General features: G+C 51.6%; 4 protein-coding genes across 4 annotated transcripts; 2 read left to right on the top strand and 2 right to left on the bottom strand.

Moving 5' to 3' along the window:
- Positions 1–792: 792 nt before the first annotated feature.
- On the bottom strand, positions 793–6,695 carry GUITHDRAFT_157023 (hypothetical protein; the record flags this gene model as incomplete). Its single annotated transcript, XM_005840427.1, has 19 exons — positions 793–831; positions 1,285–1,377; positions 1,425–1,487; positions 2,208–2,270; positions 2,311–2,402; positions 2,576–2,632; positions 2,675–2,808; positions 2,856–2,948; positions 3,587–4,290; positions 4,533–4,619; positions 4,818–5,606; positions 5,659–5,790; positions 5,855–5,905; positions 5,965–6,030; positions 6,076–6,148; positions 6,170–6,218; positions 6,393–6,446; positions 6,513–6,592; positions 6,658–6,695. 19 exons carry the CDS (start codon positions 6,693–6,695, stop codon positions 793–795), a joined length of 2,757 nt encoding a protein of 918 aa, XP_005840484.1.
- A 964-nt stretch (positions 6,696–7,659) lies between these two features.
- Positions 7,660–8,604, top strand: GUITHDRAFT_133202 (hypothetical protein; the record flags this gene model as incomplete). The annotated part of the gene is made up of 1 exon (XM_005840426.1): positions 7,660–8,604. One exon carries the CDS (start codon positions 7,660–7,662, stop codon positions 8,602–8,604), a length of 945 nt encoding a protein of 314 aa, XP_005840483.1.
- A 475-nt stretch (positions 8,605–9,079) lies between these two features.
- GUITHDRAFT_101200 (hypothetical protein) lies at positions 9,080–10,454 on the bottom strand (the record flags this gene model as incomplete). The annotated part of the gene is made up of 7 exons (XM_005840425.1): positions 9,080–9,181; positions 9,236–9,334; positions 9,384–9,447; positions 9,499–9,587; positions 9,640–9,942; positions 10,005–10,078; positions 10,385–10,454. 7 exons carry the CDS (start codon positions 10,452–10,454, stop codon positions 9,080–9,082), a joined length of 801 nt encoding a protein of 266 aa, XP_005840482.1.
- A 105-nt stretch (positions 10,455–10,559) lies between these two features.
- Positions 10,560–18,877, top strand: GUITHDRAFT_133200 (hypothetical protein; the record flags this gene model as incomplete). The annotated part of the gene is made up of 9 exons (XM_005840424.1): positions 10,560–16,613; positions 16,668–16,716; positions 17,566–17,618; positions 17,746–17,811; positions 17,858–18,071; positions 18,424–18,485; positions 18,575–18,664; positions 18,699–18,774; positions 18,867–18,877. The coding sequence occupies 9 exons, from the start codon at positions 10,560–10,562 to the stop codon at positions 18,875–18,877; spliced, it is 6,675 nt and encodes a 2,224-aa protein (XP_005840481.1).
- Between the last annotated feature and the right edge of the window lie 859 nt (positions 18,878–19,736).

The following is a 19,736-nucleotide window of genomic DNA, read 5'->3' as shown; positions in this document are numbered from 1 at the left end:
CGACAGCAGCCCGGAAGTGAAGGCACAGGCGCTGGTGGAGCTCAAACTTGCCTGCAGGATTGTCGTAAGTCTCCCCCCTCTTTCCTTTTTACCCCCCTCCCCCCGCACAACCTCCCAAATCCTCCTCCATCAAGACATCCCTCCAATCCCCCTCCCCCCCCGCCTCCTCCTCCTCCTCCTCCTCCTCCTCCTCCTCCTCCAGCCTCTAAGTCGATTGCAGCAAATCGATCGACTCGGCATGGAGATGTTTCAGTTTGCCTCTGGTCCCGTCTTCGCCTCCCTGCGCGACAAGGACAGTCAGGTCGCCGCTAACTCCCAACGCGCCATCATCCACCTGCTCCGACTGTACGAGGTCAGAGCGAGAGAGGGGGAGGAGGAAGGAGGCGGATGGGAAAGGAGTTCATGGGAAGAATGAGAGGAGAAGGAGGAGGAGGAGGGGGAGGGGGAGGGGGAGGAGGACGAGAAGTGGTGGTAGTGGAGGAGGAGCTGACTGCTGAATCAGGGCATGGATTTTGCTGAGCAAGTGGCGGAGGGCTTGCGGGAGGTGGACAGGAATCATTTGCTGGACTACTGCAAGAGGCAGCAGGCGAAGGGAGCAGACGCATGTGCGGTATCCGACAACGAGGACGACGAGAACTAGGGGAGGAGGATCAAGGGTGGAGGAGGCAGGATGACAGAAGAGAACGATAGAGGAAGGAGCGTAGAGTGGGTAGAGGTGGTGGTGGTGGTGGTGGAGGAGGAGGAGGAGGAGGAGGAGGAGGAGGAGGAGGTTCTTTGTGACAGTGGAGGGTGTCAAGGAGAGACGTGGTTGATATTTTTACTTGAAATTGTCTTTTCATATCTACACGGGAGGCCCCCCCCCCCCCCCCCGCCCCCCTTCTCCCTCTTCTTACTCTCCCCCCTCCGCCTCTTCTTCCTCTTCCCCCTCTTTCCCCCACCTCTTCTTCCTCGTCCTAGTCTCCATTTCCTCAAGAACTCACGAGAAGTGGAAGGAAGGAGTTCCAGGCAGCGGTCGCTCAACCAGCTGCTGATGCTCTTCCTGCCATCTCACGACCTGCTTCCTCGTTCACGGACATCGAGAGGAGCAGAGGAGGGGGAGGAAGAGGAGGGAAGAACAGGAAAGAAGGGAAGAAGACGGAAGGGAACGGGAGGGGGAAAGGAGGATAAAAGCAAGGTCGTGGATGGCGGACGCAGGCGCGCAGAGCGAGGAGAAGGGACGAGGAGGAGGGGAAAAGTAAAGACAGGCAAGGGGAGGGAGAAGGAGAGTTAGGAGGAGTCGCACACCTTGACAGAGGAGAGCGGAAGTTCCGATAGGAGGAAGGAGGTCAGTTCCTGCACAACTGCCTCCTCCTCAAAGGGAACCCCGTCCTCGAAGGCCTGCAGGCAAAGTCAATCCCTTGAGGAGGAGGGGAAGAATTTCTTACCTCTTCCCCCCTCTGCTCAAACTCGTCGATGCGGAACTGCACGAAAGGCAAGACTTTTTTCGTCTGCAAGGGGTAACGGCGTCAGGGGAGAGGAACAGCAGGAAGTGTAACTAGAAGAGAAGGGAGGAGAAGGAGAAGGGAGGAGAAGGAGGAGGGAGGAGGGAGGAGATGGAGGATGGAGGAGAAGGAGTAGGGAGGAGAAGGAGGGAGGAGGACCTCGGCCTTGCTCAGATTGTGCAAGTCAGGGTGTTTCAGCAGGCTTTTCTTGAATTCTTTGTCGAACGATTTCCCATCCTTTAAGTGATTACGAAGAATCTGAGATGCATGTTACAAGGATGTCGGAATACATCACAATACATCTTCACCAAGATATCACAATATATCTACATCAGGATATCACAATATATCTACATCAGGATATCACAATATATCTTCACCAAGATATCACAATACATCTTCACCAGGATATCACAATATATCTACATCAGGATATCACAATACAAGTACATCAGAATATCACCATACACGTACATCAGGATATCACCATACAAGTAACTCAGGATATCACAACACAGCTACATCAGAATATCACAATATACCTACATCAGGATATCACCATACAAGTACATCACAGAATATCACAATACAAGTGTATCAGCAGAGGGGTCTTGAGTGAACAAGGACACCATAATCGACAACTTGAAAGGGAGAGGAGGAGGAGGAGGAGGAGGAGGAGGAGGAGGAGGAGGAGGAGGAGGAGGAGGAGGAGGAGGAGGAGGTTACCTCTAAGCAAGTGACCTGCCAGGGGGAGCAGGAGGTAGAGATGAAAATCTCCACGGCTTCAACCTTCTGCTTCTTGCTCATCTTCTCCACTTGCAACCCTGACATGATCCCAGTCAACCAGCTGCTGGCGCGGTCGTACAGTCTCACTTAGCTCAACGACGAGCTTGTCGATGTAGTTGGTCATTCTGGTAAGTGCTGATAGACATGTCAAATGTCAACATGACGACATGGCACTGGTCAACAAAATAACACAAAAAGACACTTCTCAGCTCATCTCACTCGTCGAAATCATAGCACATTCACAGATTTCCCAGCCCATGTCACCTCGACCTAAGGCATCTGACGACAACCCAACTTGCTCCCCGCACCTGCATCTTCTTCTTTGACTTCAGGCCATCTTGCATGCATCACACTATCCGCGTTTCCTGCCATCTCAGTCACCTCCCATTACAAGCTCTGCTTCACACCGAGCATCGACCAGACGTGCTCAGCGTAATGCGGACAAATGGGGGCGATGAGGACGGTGTGGTACTGAAGGAAGCGGAGGAGGAGATCTTTCAGATAGCCGCCATCGTGCATGGCTCGCACCATGTTGCGATACCTGTACGGGTTGACATCACAAGTAACGAGGGGCGCGATGAGTTTGACCTGTCTCTTGCGCCTAGCAGAAGGTCAAAGCCGCAGATCAGAGCATCTCGAAACTGTTGCTTTGCATAGTGGTTGTCTGCCATCCGTGCGTACCTGACAAGTTCATACTCAGGTGAAAGATGAACAATCATGTTCGCAGACCTTGCTAGCTCGTTGCTGAAAATGCGATCGGCAAGGTGGAGACTTTCTGGTTCATCGCGAATTGTGTAATCTTTCTCTCCGCTCTCTCCCTGACGAAGTTGGTGAGATCAGGTGAGTTGAGATGGGTCGAAACGAGGGCAGAGGGAAGAGAGCTGAGAAGCAGCAGACGAAGGGAACGGAAACAAACGGAAGAAGATGTGATGTGATGTGATGTGATGTGATGTGATGTGATGTGATGTGATGTGATGTGATGTGATGTGATGTGGTGTGCTGTGATGTGATGGTCAAGACATGGAATTCTTGGCTCACCTTTAGCAGCGCAACTGAAGTCTCAAAAAATCTCAACGCATTCCTGCCAAAAAACTCAGGGGGCCAAGTAGGAAGAATGAACAGGAGGGAAAGAGGGAGGGAAAGTAGGAGAAGGGAGGGAGGGAAAGAGGGAGGGAGGGAGGGAGAGGGAGGGAGGGAGGGAAGGGGAGGGAGGGAAGGGGAGGAAGGCAAGTGAGAGGGAGGGAGGGAGGGAGGGAGGGAGGGAGGGAGGGTGAACGCTGTCATCAAGACGAGAACGAACTGATGTAGCGCATCATTACGTGAGCTTCAAGATAGCGGAGTTGGCAACTGAATGCTCGAAGTTCGCATCTTCGTTTGCATCTCCTGCACAGGCGAGGGCAAATCTCATCCCGTCAGCCGAGTAAAGGTCGACAGCCTCGCGCAGCGTCAGGAAGTTGCCCGTGGACTTTGACATCTTGTCATTGTTGAGCATGACATGCCCGTTGGTGCGAACAGCCCTCGGCCAGCGCTCAGGCGGGAAGATAGCGATGTGGTTGTAGAGGAAGAAGAGAAGGTGGTTCTGAATCAAGTCCTTGCCCGACACCCTTAGGTCGACCGGGTACCAGAATCTGAACTCTGTCCTCATCATCTTCAGCCGTTCCTGCGGGATGACAGTCTGGTCCGGCATGCGAGCATCCAGGAAGATGTAATCCCACTCCTCGTCAGGGACCAGGTGAGGGTCTATATCAACCTTGCCTCCTGCTCCAGCTCCTGCGCTTGCACCCTCATCGCCATCATTGAGGAGGGAGGACGACGAGACCAGGTGCGCAATGGCGTAGAATGACATGTAGATGGACGAGTCGGAGAGCGACTCGATGACCTGAGTCTCGTCCCACGGCAGTTTCGTTCCCAGTCCAAAGGAGCGCGAGCAGCCCCAGTCCTCCAGCCAGTCGATGGCGGAGAGGAAGCGTCCTCTGGTGTCTGAGCTGAAGAATTCCATCTCCTGTCTGATGTGCTGCTCCACCTGTGCCAGTGGGTTTGAGATGATGAGGAAGGAAGGATGAGTGGAATGTTGAGCAGAAGCGAAGGAGCAGGTGAGCAGGTGAGCAGGTGGGAAGACGTGTAAGGGGAGAAGGAGACAGCAGCGACGAGGGATCGGCAAGGGGGGATGGAGAGGGGGGAGGGGGGTGGAGGGAAAGGAGGAGGAGGAGGAGGGAAGGAAGGAAAGGAGTTGTAGAAGTGAAGAAACTTCTCCAATCTACTTGCCTGCGCCTTCCATTTCTTTTCGCCGTAGTTCAAATACCACTGGTCGGTAAGAGCCACGACACACGTATCTCCAGTCCTCGAGATCACCTGATCATCGTCATCGTCATCTTCATCATTATCGTCAACACCATCGTCATCATCATTATCATCGCCATCGTCATTTCCATCCTCTCTCTTCTTCCTCTTCTTCCTACTTCTCAATTTGGTCGTCATTGCTGTCTTGGTCGTCATTATCATATATTTTCTCCATCATGTCACACAGATCAACCATCGCCTCATCCTCACCTTTGATTCTGGTTCCGAGAAATCATACGCCAAATTCTCTGCAATGAATTGATCTCTGATCAGATTTTTCACATCTTTCACTCGTTGACCAGCGAAGGGACCGGCTGTCATTGAGCCGTCGTTGAGACTGATCTTGTATGCTTTGATTTTGGCCATTTCAAGTGAATTCCTGTCGTTCTGCGATGCAACTTTGAATTCCTCACACGCTCGCTCAGCAATGCACTCGCACTTCTCCTCCTCCTCCTCCTTGTCTCCCCCCTTATCCTTCTTGTACGGGGCCATGATGACAGTGTCCGATCGCAGCCCCTCCATCCAGCTATCCTCGATCCCATACTTGGCACGAAATTTAGGCTTCGCCTCGAGGTCACGCAGGGCGATGTGGTCCTCGGGAGAAACGGAAGGAACACAAGCTACGATTCCTGTCCCCTTGTCCATGAAGATGTTGAGGAGAGGAAAAATGCGAAGCTCTCCCAAACGGCTGATGGGAGAAGCAACTCTCAGCCCTAGGAGGTCCTGTCCTCGGATTCTTGCGACGCATTCAGAGACGCCAAAGGAGGGACTCAAACCCTGGAACGCCATGTTGCGAGCCGCATGATCGCCGACAATGAACAGCTCGTTGGCAACATGCGAGCGATAGCACCCGTATGTCACGTCGTTACCATCTTTGTCATGTGGAAGGACCCAACAGTTTGTCTGTGCATAAATTGTTTCTGGTCTCAAGGTTGCGGCAAGCAGGTATATGTCGTAGGAAGAGATGTTCTCAAACACTTTGTTGGATGTGTCCAACAACTTGTTTTGTACAATGTCACCGCAAGTGTTACGTCATTCAAAAGAAACTTACTTTCATCTTGATCAGCGTATAAGATTGCGGACAGACTCCCTCCCCGACCGCTCGATCATGATCTGCGCAGATCTGCTTGTCCAAAGGCGAATAGATTGAATGTCTCTTTCCAAATTTGATCTTGTCCAGAGACTGCATTTCAAATCTCAGGAGAGGACGAGAAAGTTGGACGAAATGATAGCTCAGGTTCGCAGACCTGAAGCCTTCTGAATTGCCATTTGATGAAAGCGTCGTACCACGGAGAAGCCTGATATCTAGTCAGGCAGGTACTGCAGCAAGCACTTATGCAGATGCTAGAAATCAAACCTCAGTCGTAATGAATGATCTTCGCCAATCTATCTTGAGACCCATCTCTTGTAAATCTCTTTTGGCCTGTCATATCTCAGCTCCGCTCATTTCTTTTCCTGCCACCTTCACCTTTGGAGGAAAGTATTCCAACCAATGAGACGCATTTGTAAACAGTGAAATTTGTTCCTCTGGGATCCCCATGCTCAACAAAACCTGGGGCTACTTCTGAGTGGCCGAGCATAAATACACGGGGGTTGAACCTGACGCTGACTCTTTGATTTCCCTGCGTCAAATAGAATTCAGAACTTTCAAAAGATCAAATCCGTTTTCAACCTGCACTCGTCGAAGTATTTTGCTTTCCAACCGAAGCCAGATCCGATTGACAACCTGCAGATATCCGAGCATGACAATCGTGCATCTCTTGTGAAACGAGGTTTAATGCCCACCGCTTTCTCCCAGTTCCTGTTTCAGTAGATTTGCAGCAGCTTGGATGGGCATTCCTGTTTTTACGATGTTATTGCTGCCCATATCTTTGATGATCAAATCCATGAGGGGAGATGACAAACCTGTACAATGAAAGCCAAATGGCCAAAGGCAGAGAAAACCTTTCAATCTGTAATATCCTACTGCGAACTCCGCTTTCGTTCTAAAGAACTCGGAATCATTCCCACCAAACAACGTTGCAAAAAGTTGAGAGAGAATCGATCTCACAATGAAAAGGCATGTCCCAAGTGCAAGAGCCCATTCATGTACGGATATCTACAATCCATGTAGTTAGCGAAGCCGGGAAGTGTTGCATATATGCATTACGGAAATGTTACGAAGAATTTTTGGATGTCTTTCTGATCAGGTGAATCTGCTTCAAACACCTAAAAGCAATATCATCTATAAGATGAACAAAAGAATCAAGATCGCGTGCCTTCTCGCGTTTCCATCTTGCTTGTGCTTCCTTCTGTAGTTCCAGGAGCTTATCTCTCTTGGCAAAGCTTGACTTTGAACTGGCCTCAAAAACAGGATCCTCCTTGTCTGAAAGTTTTTCTTTTTGTCCTTCAGCTCCTCCTCGAAGTCTCAAGCTTAAACTGCTTGATCCTCTCGAAGCAAGGGCAACAGGCGTATTTGAGGTCCACGATGCTTCGCAAGAGGCCAAAACAAGTGCTAGGAAGGATAAAATCGACGTTATTCCCACTCTTCTTTTGGGGACACAACGGTCAGTGTCATTTGTTTCTTCTTCTCCTCCAAGTTGCATTGTTCTCGTCTTCTGTTTGTCGTTACACTCCGACTGGTAGCCATTGCGTCCGTTCCACCGCCATGGCCCCACTACTCTATCGAACAACAGGATTAGTTTAGGTTTAGTTAGAGAGGGTTTGGTTTACAAAAACAAGTTCCTATACCGTCAATAGTTCGTACTTCTCCTCCAAACCTACCAGCTCTTTTCGGGGCCTCTCAAAAGTTCCTGATGAAGATTATATTGTTACCCCTACCCCCAAATATTGTGATAAAGTAACCGGTATCATTGATACCACGTACCCTATTTTGCATGGTTCCAGTACCCGGTAGGGGTAGCACGCCTACGATGATGACCTTCTTCCAAAAGTAGGGTAGGGTTAGCTGAATCTTGGGGTTAAGAAAGGTAAAAAGTACCGGTAGTGGATGTCATTGTTGGGGTAGTCAATTGAGGGTCATGTTTATTAGTTTGTGTTCGGAATTCGCTTCATGGCAGTCGCAGTCAAGGGCACGACAGAGAAGCTTGCAGAGGCTGCTAAGGAGAGAAAGGAGATGGCAGAAAGCTTCGAACCCTTCAGTCTCTCACATGAAACATCGGCAGAAGGGGTAAAAGGTTATGATCAGGGTGGAGAAGACTGTGATGAATTGAAGCATGCCTTCACAACTCACCGAGCACGTGACGTGCAGAATGAATTTGTAGTCTCCAAAGGATCACAGGTCTGCGTCAAATGGGACAAAAAGTGGTCTCCAGAGACAGATGGATGGTCAGCAGGAGTTGTTTTGGAAGTATCAGATGGGAAGGTCAAGAATCCGAATGGTCGTGGGTTGGTAACGAGAGGTTGGTCTTTGGTGTTATACGAAGGAAGAGACGTGCATATCCATCTGCTTGACCGCGACCATCATGTAAACATTAGAGGAAATCGGAAATTTGCATGGAAACTTAACGAAGAAAACTGCAGCATTGATTTGACGGAATTAAATCAACGCAACGTCATTCAGAGATATCAAGGCAAGCGCAAATTTCGTTCGCGGACAAGGCATTTCAAATCAAAACATAGGAAGGCCCGAGAGACTCTTCATCATGTAGATGAGAAGGAAAATGCGTACCTTGGTCAAAATACAGAGCAGCAATCTGGAAAAAGTTTCGCATCTAGCGAAGACTCGATGGCCACGTTTGGAGAATTGAATCAGACTTTAGCAGACTCGGAAACTCACAGTCAGGAGAATATTTACGACATCGCAAGGAAAGTGGGAGACAATGAAGATAGCCTCGCTTCAGAAGAATCCATGGCCTGGGTTCTAGAAACATCTGACATTCAACCCCACAACCTTGCCAGCCTTAGTGGAGATAGTATGTGCGATTGTTCTACTTGCACAGGAAAGAATTCCCATGAGAAGATTGCCGCAAAGGATCCAATCTCAGATCTCTTGTGAGTTATTGCTTTCTGAAAAACTCCGTGCTGACTTGTTTTCGTGGTATTCAGAAATTGAATCGTCATCAGATTACACCATTCCTCAGTGCAACAACGAGATTCGTACCTGTAAGTTTTGTCGCCATAAGCGTGCAAAGACCATTAGTTTAAAACCATAGATCCTTAGTCATTAGTCGAACGCATAGAAACTGACACCATTGTACTTAAACCTTGCGAATGAAGAAGTTGAATACTTTGGCTGCCCTCCTGTCAAGTGTCAACTCTTGACTCATAATGCCGGCAGCAATGGAAAGTTCTTCCGCACAATGTAACTTTATATTAGCACTCACATTACAAGTAGATCTTAAAGTATTCTATATTCAGGTTTGTTTCTAAATTTGGTGTAGTAGATTTGTTTTGTTTGTAGTTAGATCAGTGAGATAAACAATCGTTTCATCATACCAGAGCTTGGTCTGCAATTTTTCAGGGCGATACTGTCAGTTTGTGCCAAAGAATCTATCCCCAAAATCTCCCAATCCAGGAACGATGTACTTCTGGCTATTCAATCCCCTGTCGATTTCCCCGCAAACGATTCGAACCTTGCATCAGGGATCAGATCGATATGTTTGCGTCCAAGGGCGGAAAGAGAAGACCTGAGGAAACCTCTTGGTGAGAAGCTGCAGCCCTTCATCTGCTGCGACTATGCAAACCATGAGGATACAGTGTTCCGGTACACCATCATCCTTCAATATCTGAAACCAGATGTGCATCAGCAAGGGCCATCCTTTGGGGAGTTTTTACCTGGATAGCTTCTGCTGCACTCCCCCCTGTAGCTAGCATAGGGTCGACCAAGATTACTCGCTTCCTGGTCGATTCATATCCTTCAACTCACGAGACACCGGGATCATCTACTCACGCTTGTATGTTCTTGGGAAACTTCTTGAAGAAGACATTCGGCTTGGCTGTCTTTTCGTCCCTTTGAATGAGAATCTTCCCAACAGGCAACTGAGAAGAAGGTTTTCAGCACAAGTGCCTATGAACCAGATGCAGCATTCACCCCAGGCAGGTGGTGCGAAATGTGGTCCGCCATGCTGTCGGCAGCGCGAAGAATGCTCACCACGCACAAGTTCTCGACATCTGTCATTTCCAGCCCCGTGTAAGTAGCGCCGTCCACTGGTGTGTTGACGATCTTCGGCATGAAGGGAACGAAGTTCAAAGCTTCGCTGAGAATGATTGATATCAGGTGTCTGGCGGACTTCACGAATATCTCTTGAGAACTATTCAAGTCCCTCAGCTGTGTGAACAATGATATCGTGAAATATGTCCTCTTGATGACATGCACGCGCTCGTATCCAGGGACCTGATCGTCAGATCATTCGGTGGAAGTCTACAGCTCCTCGATCACAACAGGAAGGCACTTACTTTGTCTGGCAACGACGCTGCTGCCTGAAAGCTGGTCCATGGCTTGACAAACCACGACTTGCCGTTCTTAGCATCTGATGAGCAGTGCGAGCGAGGAGCTGCTAGAAGCATCGAAGCTCCAGCTGCCATAGCGCCTCCTCCTGCCAGCCCCACCGCCCTCCAACCATTCCTACCCACCAAGTGTAGCGCCCCCCAACCTCGCATTGCACCCGACAAAGAACTCATCCCCGCTCTGACCGATTACCCTCGTCCCCGCCCAGTCCCTCGCTATGGCAGCAACGGCTTGACAGGCGAAGGGAAGAGAGTTGGAAGGAGATGGCGGGAGATGGAGGAGAAGGAGGGGGAGGGGGATGAGACTGATCCTTGGGCGTTATGCTCACCATGGAGCGGTGTAGTCTGCAAGGAGCTGCTCGTGGTTGTAGCATTGTTGTATGCTGCCTTCAAGTCCATTCGAAGGTCAAGATCCCGTTTGATGCTTGAACTCTTACAGCTTCATGAGGGACCAGGATCGCTATGAAATCAGGACGAAACTTTGAAACGTGTTAAGACGGGAGCATGGAGGCTCAAGAATTAGCCTCCGAGCCCCCTCAGGACCTCCCTTCAACTTTGTCGAGGACCACAGCTCGCCGCAGAAACGCTGGCGGTGTGGAGGAGAGCAGGGCCAGAGGGAGCGGGAAGCAGGCTGCAGTGTACGATGACGAGGATGGAGAAGAGATGGACCCCGTTGTGTACAGCTCCTCGAGCCACACGGTCATGGCAACAACACAGCAAGGCACTGTAGCCTCTCCATCGCAAAAACCGTCTGAGGCGCATTCAAAATTCACGGCGAGTCAAGCACAGGATGAGCAAGAAGAAGCTCCTGACAACATCGTCGCGCCCAAGAGAAATGCGAGGAAGAGCGACAAACCCAGGAGGATCACGAAGTTGGATGGGATGGATACGTTTGGAAGGGGACCCAATGTGACTGATGGATTGCTCGACCCGGATGCGAACCTCACGAAGAGCAGAAGGGCAGGGTCTGAGAGAGATGGGATGAGTGCAATCAATCTCGACCTCGATGAAGGAAGTCTGTTGAGGGCAGAAGCTAAACTAGCTCCTCTCAAGGCGAAGGCTGCCTCCCAATCGAACTCGAAAGTTCCGGCAAGGTTTGACAAGGACTTGCAGGATGACGGGGATGCTACCGTTGCGGAAGGAGAAGGCAGAAGGAGAGGGGAAGGGATCAGGGGCAGCCAACCAGACCATGATGATGAAGAGCAAGACAGAGATGGTGGGAAGGAGGAAGAGGTGATAGAGGAGGAGGACCCAGAAATTGCGCAAGAGAGGGCAGACAGACTACAGCTGGAGAGAGAGCTGATGCTTCTGAGGGCTGAATTGACCAACTTCGATGAGAACTCACATAGCAATGTCTCCCAGCAGCGAGTGGTGAACAATGACAGTGAGAAACGTCGCAGGGTAAAGAGAAGTCAGGTTGCTCCTGTTGTTCGGCAGGACATCTCGTCATCAGAGGAAAGTGACGAGCAGGAGCAGGAGAAAGCTAAGTTGAGACCTGCGAGGATGGTGAAAAAGATCGCACCCCAGAGATCGAGCAAGGATCGAACTTTTGAGTCGGATTCTGAGAGTGAGATGAGACCTCTCAGTCCAAAGGAGGAGGAGGTTGAGGTCGAAGACGCGATGAGCCGTCTGGCTGTTGAAGAAGAGAACGCAAGGTTGCCAACTCCGAAGAACTTGAAGTCTGTCAAGAAATCTGACCTGTTAGTGGACAAGAGGGATCTGGTCAGTCAGGCAAGAAAGCAGAAGTTTGAGAGGATGCAGAATTTCGCCAATGAGAAGGTTCATTCTCACCAGGACCAAGAAGCCATCCTGTACAATGATAAGGTTGCTCAATGGTCAAAACGGGAGGAGCAGTCAGAGGAGGAGGAGAGTGAAGACGAACGTCAGAAGCGTGAGGAGGAGGAGGAGGAGGAGAGAGAAGAGCTGGAGCGAAGCGTGGATATCAAGGGTGCTCAGGTTTGCGCTGCATGTGGTGAACCAAACCGACCTGACGACAAATATTGTTCTTGTGGGGAAATCCTTCCTTACGGTCATGAGGAGGAGGAGACGCAGGAGGAGGGGGGGGAGAACGAGGAGAGGGAAGAGAAGGAAACGCAAGGGAGGAGAACAATTTCTCAAGGCCCACCGCTGAAACTGGAACAAAGTTCCAAGACGGAGGAGGAGCCTTCAGGTATCTTGCAAGTTGAGGACGGGGGAAGGAAGGTCGAAGATCTCGATCGAACAAGGACAGTGAAACCTCTCCCTGAAGAGGACGAGGACGAGGACGAGGATGGGAAGGTGGTGATGGGAATGAGGGAGAAGAAGGAGGAGATGAAGAACAGTAATCAGGGGCGAGCCGACCCTGCATCGGCCATCGAGGAAGCTGATGCGTTGCTGGTCGCTTTTGCTCCTCCCAAGAGGAGCGAGGAGGTCACGTTTTTTTCTGTCCCTAAGAGGGAAGCGGAGGATGGGATGGACCCGTTCCTGCTCTCCCTGGGAATGCCGAAGCGAGCTCCTAAAGCCAAGTGGGGCGAAGGCAGGGAGGAGCGAGAGGGAGGGAAGGAGAGGAGCTCGAGCACAGAGGGTTCTCTCTTCAAGGGGGTCAACGAGTCGCTGCTTACCAAGAAGGAGGAGACGAAAATGAGGTCCAGTGTCTCGGGGGGACAAGGCAGGAGAGGAAGGAGCAGCTATGGGTCCAGGGGGGAAGAGAGCTTCTCCTCCAGGCACGAGGAGACGTTTGACTCTCATGCTACTTCCTCTCCTCGTCAGTCGACAGGGAGGCTCAGTTCTTCCATGACGGCTGCTGTGATGGACCCGGCCGTCATTCGAGCGCTGAGGGAGGCGAAGGCTCTGCTGGACGAGAATGTTCTGACAGAGGAAGAGTTTCGCATGCAGAAAGAGATCATCCTTGCACGAGGATATGCGCAGCAGCAGCAGCAGCAGCAGGCAGAGGGCAGGCCGTACACCAGCAGGAGCTGGATTTCAGATGTGAGCGTGCAGGCTATGGAGCCGAAGCGCCGGGTGGTGAAGGGATACGAGGAGGAGAGCAACGTGTTTGTGATTCGACCGGAGCTGGAGGAGTCAGATGGAGAGGTGACAGCGCGGAAGCGAAGTGAAGAGAAGCACGTTAAGAAGGGGAGGGAGGGAGGGGAGGAGGAGGAGGAGGAGGCAGAGGGAGAAGCGTCTATGGTCGAGGGTGCGCCGCACTCAGCTTCCCAGACTGCTAGTCCTATCGATCGACTCGCGTCGCCTCTCTTCCTTCGGGATTACAATGCTGAGGTCGAGCGGCTGAGAAAGGAGGCCGAGCAGGAGCTTGCTCAGGCGGAGGAGGAGGGAGACGATGACGAGGATGAGGATGGGAGGAGGTGGAGGAGAAGGGAGCATGCAAACCAAGGCAGGAAGAAACCTGGACCGGAGCAAGTGAAGGCAGAGAAGCAAGAAGCCGAGGACAACTTGGACGAGGTGACGGATGATCTCATAGAACAAGCTTGGAAGCATCGTGAGCAACACATTACGAACTCTGTCGCTGAGAAAGAGATCAGTCTGCGCAAAGACTTTCCAATCTCAAAATCTCTGCTGAAGCCCAAGACTACCAAGGAGGAGCCTGTTGATCAACCTCATCGAGAAGGACAGAGAGCCAAGGCCCCGCCCTTTTCACAAAGGCAGAGGACGGCGGAAACTCAAAGAAAATCCGTCAAGTTCGTCGACCCTGACTTGCAGTCGGAGCAGGAAGAAGGATGGGGTAGCGACGTCTCCTCTGATGCTGACCTCCCCCTAAGGAAGGAGGAGGAGCAGGGAAGGCCTCAAACTCACCAGCCGTCCCAAAGGCTCGACGAGCAGATAAGAGAAGAGCCGCCACAGGAGCAGGAGGAGATGATGATGTCAGCGTCTGCCCAGTTTCAGAGCTCCGAAGAGTTCACCAACAAGTTCGACTCGGAGGCTGAGAGGCTGGAGAGAGAGGCCCTGATGCTCCAGCTGGCGGCGGAGGAGGCAGAGAAGGAGAAGAGGAGGAGGGAGGAGGCGGAGCAAGAAGCTGCGCATGCACGGGAGGAGGTGGAGCGTCTTCGCAAGCAGCTGGAGGCGCTTGATGACAGAGTGAAAGCAACGGAGAAGATGGAGAAGCGACAGAAAGGTCTGATAGCAAAGAGCGTGCTGGATGACATCATCGAGAGCGCTCTTCAGCTCTCATCAAGAACAGCAGCAGATCGGCAGGAAGAAAGTGCTGAGGAGGAGAAGGAAGGGCGAGGGATGGAGGCGGAGGATCAGAAGGCGTGGGAGGAGGAGAGAGGAGTACGAGGCCGAGATGAAAATGTTGATGAGGTTGATGGCGAGGCTGAGTTAAGACTGTGGGAAACGCAACATTCAATGAGGAGGAATGTGCGCTTCAATGTTGAGGAGAAGGAGAAGAAAATCTCGAGAGGTTCTCAAGGACACACCCCAAGAACGGAAGAGCGGATAGCTCTCATCGAGCAAATTGACCTCCAGAAAGCTCGCAACGCGTCACAAGGCAGGAATGAGGATAGGGAGAGTATCAGCACAGCACGGGAAAGAAAGGTTGTATCTGTGGTAGACCCTTGCAACATCTCCTCTTCAGATGACGACGACGAGGAGCAGGGGGAGGGGCAAGAAGAGGAGGAGGAGGAGGAGGAGGAGGAGGATCTTTCAGAGCTTGATCCTGAATTACTTCTCCGCCTACAGATTCTCTCTGCTGTTCTGATCCAGAGGACTTACAGGAGGTGGAGAGCGAGGAATCGTAAGGCAAACACTCGACAGATTCAAGATGAGCGTCACGATGCGAAAGCTTCAAGTCCGCAAGTTGCAGATGTCAACCAGGTGGTAGAGCACGGGAGCGAGGTCCAAGAGGACTTTGCTCCTGTTTCGCCCCTTGATGAACCCGCCGATGCTGGCGAGGAGGGAGGAGATTTCGTTGCGGGAGAGGAGGATGGTAGAGAAGAGGAGGCGGGTATACCTCCACAGAACGACACAGAGGGCCAAGAGGAGGAGGCGAGCACGAGCAAGGACGCAGGAGATCCTGCGGGGACGAGGGAGCCGGCCAGGGAGAAGGAGCATGCCACTTCGGTGAAGCAGAAGGAGGAGGAGAAGAGGAAGAAGAAGATCTTGAGGGAGGTGAAGCAGCTGTTCCAGCAAGCAGGCTTCAACGACGTTGCCGAAGTTTTCGTGTTCTTCGAGAGGGGAACGTCCAGGGGCGACAGTCTGAGCGTGCAGGAGGTCGAGAGAGGTCTTAAGAACCTCAGGATGGAAGGAAAGATTCGCAGCAGCGAGTTGCTGCATGCCATGAACATCAAAGAGTCGCGGGAGACGATGGTAACTTTCAATGAGTTCTTCCGCCACCTGAGCTGGGACAAGCAAGAGGTGGGGGAGGAGACGCAGCCTCGTGCTGAGACTCGACCCTCCCTGGTGCAGAGGAACACAGCTGAGCTCGAGGAAGCGAGGAAGAACTGGAGGAGGACGGCAGATCGGATCCGGAAGTGCCTGGCGCTTTCATCGTCACTTGAGGAAGATAGAAGTCAGCAGGAGGCTCGCAAGCAGCTGTTGGAGTTCAGGACGAAGATAGGAAAGAATGGAGTGCCGTTCAGTGCGAGAGGTAGCAGAACGTTCAGGGGGAGTGGGATGAGAAGAAACAAGAGGGTGGGGGAGGAGAAGGCTCGGGGATTTCTGACGGATCGGAACGTAAAGAAGAAGAAGGAGATTCCAAGGCCAGAGCGGGTGAATCGAGTGGAGAGATTGAACAAGAAGGAGGAGGAGGAGAAGAAAGACGAGAAGCAGGAGGAGGTGAAAGAGGAGGAGGTGAAAGAGGAGGAGGTGAAAGAGGAGGAGGTGAAAGAGGAGGAGGTGAAAGAGGAGGAGGTGAAAGAGGAGGAGGAGGAGGTGAATGGCAAGGGAGAATCTGGCTTGTTAGAAACTTGTGCAAAAGATCAGACAAGCAGTTCAGAAATTGCAGCAAGCAAGATTCAAGGGACATGGAAAAATTATCGCAAGGCTCGAAGAGGCGGCAGTGAGACGGAGGAAGAAAAGGATGGGCAAAGCAAAGACAAGTCACCAGTGGAGATGAAAGTTGAAGATACCAAGGGGAGAGGCGACGGAGATTGGGACGATGGACTGAGAACAGAAGGAAGGGTAGAAGATGATCATTGTACTATAGAAAGACACAAATGCAGTGAAGATGACGCTGCAAAGAGGATTCAGATGTCTTGGTCCAAGTATTGGAAGGCCAAAGATGAGAATTCTGCCAGGCTCTTCAGACTGTTTGATGTCTTCGGCTCAAAATCTGTGAAGAAATCCTTCATGGTCAGTGAGGCAAGGAGGCGACGAGACAAATCTGTTTGTTCCCTTGTCACGATACCTCAGCGATCCAAGAAATTTCAATTTCTCTTGAGATCGTCTCTGGAGAGCTTTCGGAAATTGCGGCACATCAATGTGGCAGACTTGGTCGAAGTTTGTTGTGACATTGCAAACCTCTATGTCATCAGTGCAGTGCCATACCATCAAGACGTGTTGTCATACATCATGGCAGATGCTGATCACAGCGAAGGGAAGATCGTCAGATACGTCAGTCAGGTGAACTTCATCTCATCTCAATGTACTCTTCTCTCCTATCTCACATGCTTGCAGTTGATGGACGCTATGAAATATGTTCATGACCTCGGCTTCATCCTGCATGGTATCAAACCTAACAACATCTCATGTCGACAAGAGGAGGGAGTGGAATGCTTGAAGATCGGAGAATATGGCTTGTTCGCGCAGAGCTCGCATACCTCCATTTTCTCCCTTGACGATGATACCGAGTTCGTCGCTCCCGAAGCCTCTCGATGGCGAAACGAGGGCCAAAGAAAGGGGAGAGGGGAGGGAAAAGGAGGCAGGAAACAGGACGGAAGGGATGATGGTGACAATGATGATGAAGACGATGATGATGATGATAGTTCTAGCGACGATGACGGCAATGAAAAGGAGGAGGAGGAGGAGGAGGAGGAGGAGGAGGAGGAGGAGGAGGAGGAGGAGGAGGAGGAGGAGGAGGAGGTTTCAGACCCTCACAAGCTGGATATTTGGTCTGTTGGCATGCTTGCTTTTCTCTTTGCGACTGGAAATCGACCGTATGCAAACAAGAGTATGAAGAGGATGAGGGAAGCGATGAAAGAAAACTCGTCATGGGGCAACAACAACATTCTGAGCAAGCTCAGTCCCAGCTTCATCGCTTTTGTCAAGCAAAGTCTGATTGTGATGTTTGATTGTACTCGTTTTACCTTCCTTTGACACCCCTCACCAGGTTGAACACCGGGAGAGAATTTCAGCAGAAGATTTCGGCCGGCATGAGATTTTGAAATCTTTGGCGCGAAATCTGTTCGCTGAGATGAACCTCCTTATTTCTTTTCGAGAGAATCTCAACGTCTGTCGTCTCCCTTCCAGATGTTGTACTCATTGTTTTGTTAGATGTACTTATCTTCTCTGAAGTCATCATCGGCCGGTAGATGATTACTTGTCTTGATGTTTGTTGTTCATTCCTTGCATACAGGAGTAGAGACTGTCAGAAAGATGTCAGAAGACATGGCAGCTTGTATTATACAGGTTGTGCTCCAGCAAATCCCACTCGTCATCTGACAACTCTTGTGTTTCTAGCGAACATTTTGCAAGTTTACTGAAAGGAGGGTGAGAAAGAATTGTTTGCTCCGAATTTCTCCCTCACTTGCCTCAGAACGTTGCGCTGGAGCAGCAAATCCTGCTGATGGAGCGGAGGGAGAATTCAGCAGTTATGATACAAGTGAGTCCGGTATCAGTTGACCATGTCGTTGACTTGTTGTTTCAAGTCTCTTGCGAGGAGATTTCTCTCTCGTTGTTTGTACTCGAGGTTATCCAAGACCAAGTTCGAGGTGCTCGCAGCAAGTCTGCTTGCTCGCGAGTCAAGAGGAATGCAGGACAAGGCTCGGCAACCGTCGTGTCAAACTCGTTCAGGCAAGGAGGAAGGGAAGGAGGGGAGTCTCTCCCGAGATAACCTTTCTCTCGACCTCTCCAAGATTGTTGGTAAGTCCCTCCTACTTGCTTCTTCTGCTGCTCGCGACACGCTCACCCCACTCCTCACCCCACTCCTCCTTTCGCTCACCCCACTCCTCTCTCCTCCTTTCGCTCTCCTCTCTTCTCGCTCTCACCTTCTTCCTTCTTTCTTCTTTCTTCGTTCCTCGTCCTCGTCCTCGTCCTCGTCCTCGTCCTCGTCCTCGTCCTCGTCCTCGTCCTCGTCCTCGTCCTCGTCCTGAACGTCCTCGTCCTCGTCCTCGTCCTGATCTTCGTCCTGAACGTCCTCTCCCTCTTCCTTCCTTCCTCCTCCGCATGAACTCCCATCCATCCCCTACCCGCACGCTCTCTCACCTGCTCTCAGGTGTGAGCAAGGCCTCAGCGGAGGGGAAGAGCCTGTGGAAGGGGAAAGGCAGGGTGCCGCGAGTGAGGGAGATAGTTCAGCAGGACAGGAAGGAGAGGTCGAGCAACCAGGAGCCTCCCAGGAAGGACCGAAAGATCAACAAGGTGAGCAGGAGCACGAGGAGGAGGAAGACGAAGAGGAGGTGGTGGTGGTGGAGGAGGAGGGAGGGAGACAGAAGGAGGAAGAAAAAGGGAGGGAGGAGGTAAATTTTGTCGCCGATTTATTGCTGTGAGCAGGTCAGGCCGAACGACAAGCTCAACACGATCCACACGTTCGATCAAGTTGTAGAAAGACAGCTCGTTGCTCCTCCCCGTAAGAATATTCACCGTCCCTTCTCATCTTTTCTTCTCATCCTCACCTTGTCTTCTCACCTTGTCTTCTCATGTTCATCTGCTCTCCTCAAGTTCTCTCTTGATCCTTTCTCCTCACCTTCCTCTGACATGTTCCCTCCTCCAGCCAAACTCTTCAAGACTCTCCATCACCCCCGCATCGAGAAACCCACGAAGAAAGAGGCGAAGCACGCGGCCCTCAAGAAGCTGACGGGACGAGACACCCTCTTCCTCGCCGACGACTCCTTCAGGGAAGCGCATGACGAGTGGGTGCTAGAGGCCCTCGCAAGCAATGCTCTTGCTCCCAAGGTTCCTCTCCCTCCCTCCCTCCGAGGACGCGCATCCTCACTGCTTCTTACAGAGCTCCTCCTCTCCGCTCGACGTAGGTGCCGGATGGGAAGATGAAGTCCCGATGAGCTCCGTGCAGCGTGGAGCCAGCGCGTTCGATGTGATTTCCTGCTGTCCTCCTCCATCCTCCTTCCCCCCCACCTTGCCCTCCTTGCTTGTCCTTGCTTGCAGTTCCAGTCCTCCACCGCTCTACGTTCACTGCTTCTCCTTCCCTGACTCGTCCTCCTCTACCATGACGCCGTCTTCCATCAGTTTACGGATTTCGGAAGCGAACAAGTGCAGGCAATGGAGGAGGAAGGTGCTAGCTCCGCCTCCCTCCTTCCTCCTTGTTCACCTTGTTTGCAGTGCAAGGCATGCTACTTGCCCCAGAGATCGAGAGTGACGGAGAAGAGGAGGAGCAAGTTGTGAAGGTGCGGGAGGAGGAGGAGGAGGAGGAGGGAGGGGGGGGGGAGGGGAGGAGGAGAGGAGGTAGGAGGTAGGTAGTGAGGAGTGAGGAGTGAGGGTTCACCGGTGTGTGAGTGAGACGTGGTCAATATTGACCAACTTGCGTCCCCCCCCGGTGGGCGGCGGGGGGGGAAGTATTTATACAGAAGGGGG

This window comes from Guillardia theta, assembly GCF_000315625.1.
Source record: "Guillardia theta CCMP2712 unplaced genomic scaffold GUITHscaffold_6, whole genome shotgun sequence".
Classification (NCBI taxonomy): domain Eukaryota; class Cryptophyceae; order Pyrenomonadales; family Geminigeraceae; genus Guillardia; species Guillardia theta.
This window is presented reverse-complemented; position numbering and strand designations above follow the sequence as displayed.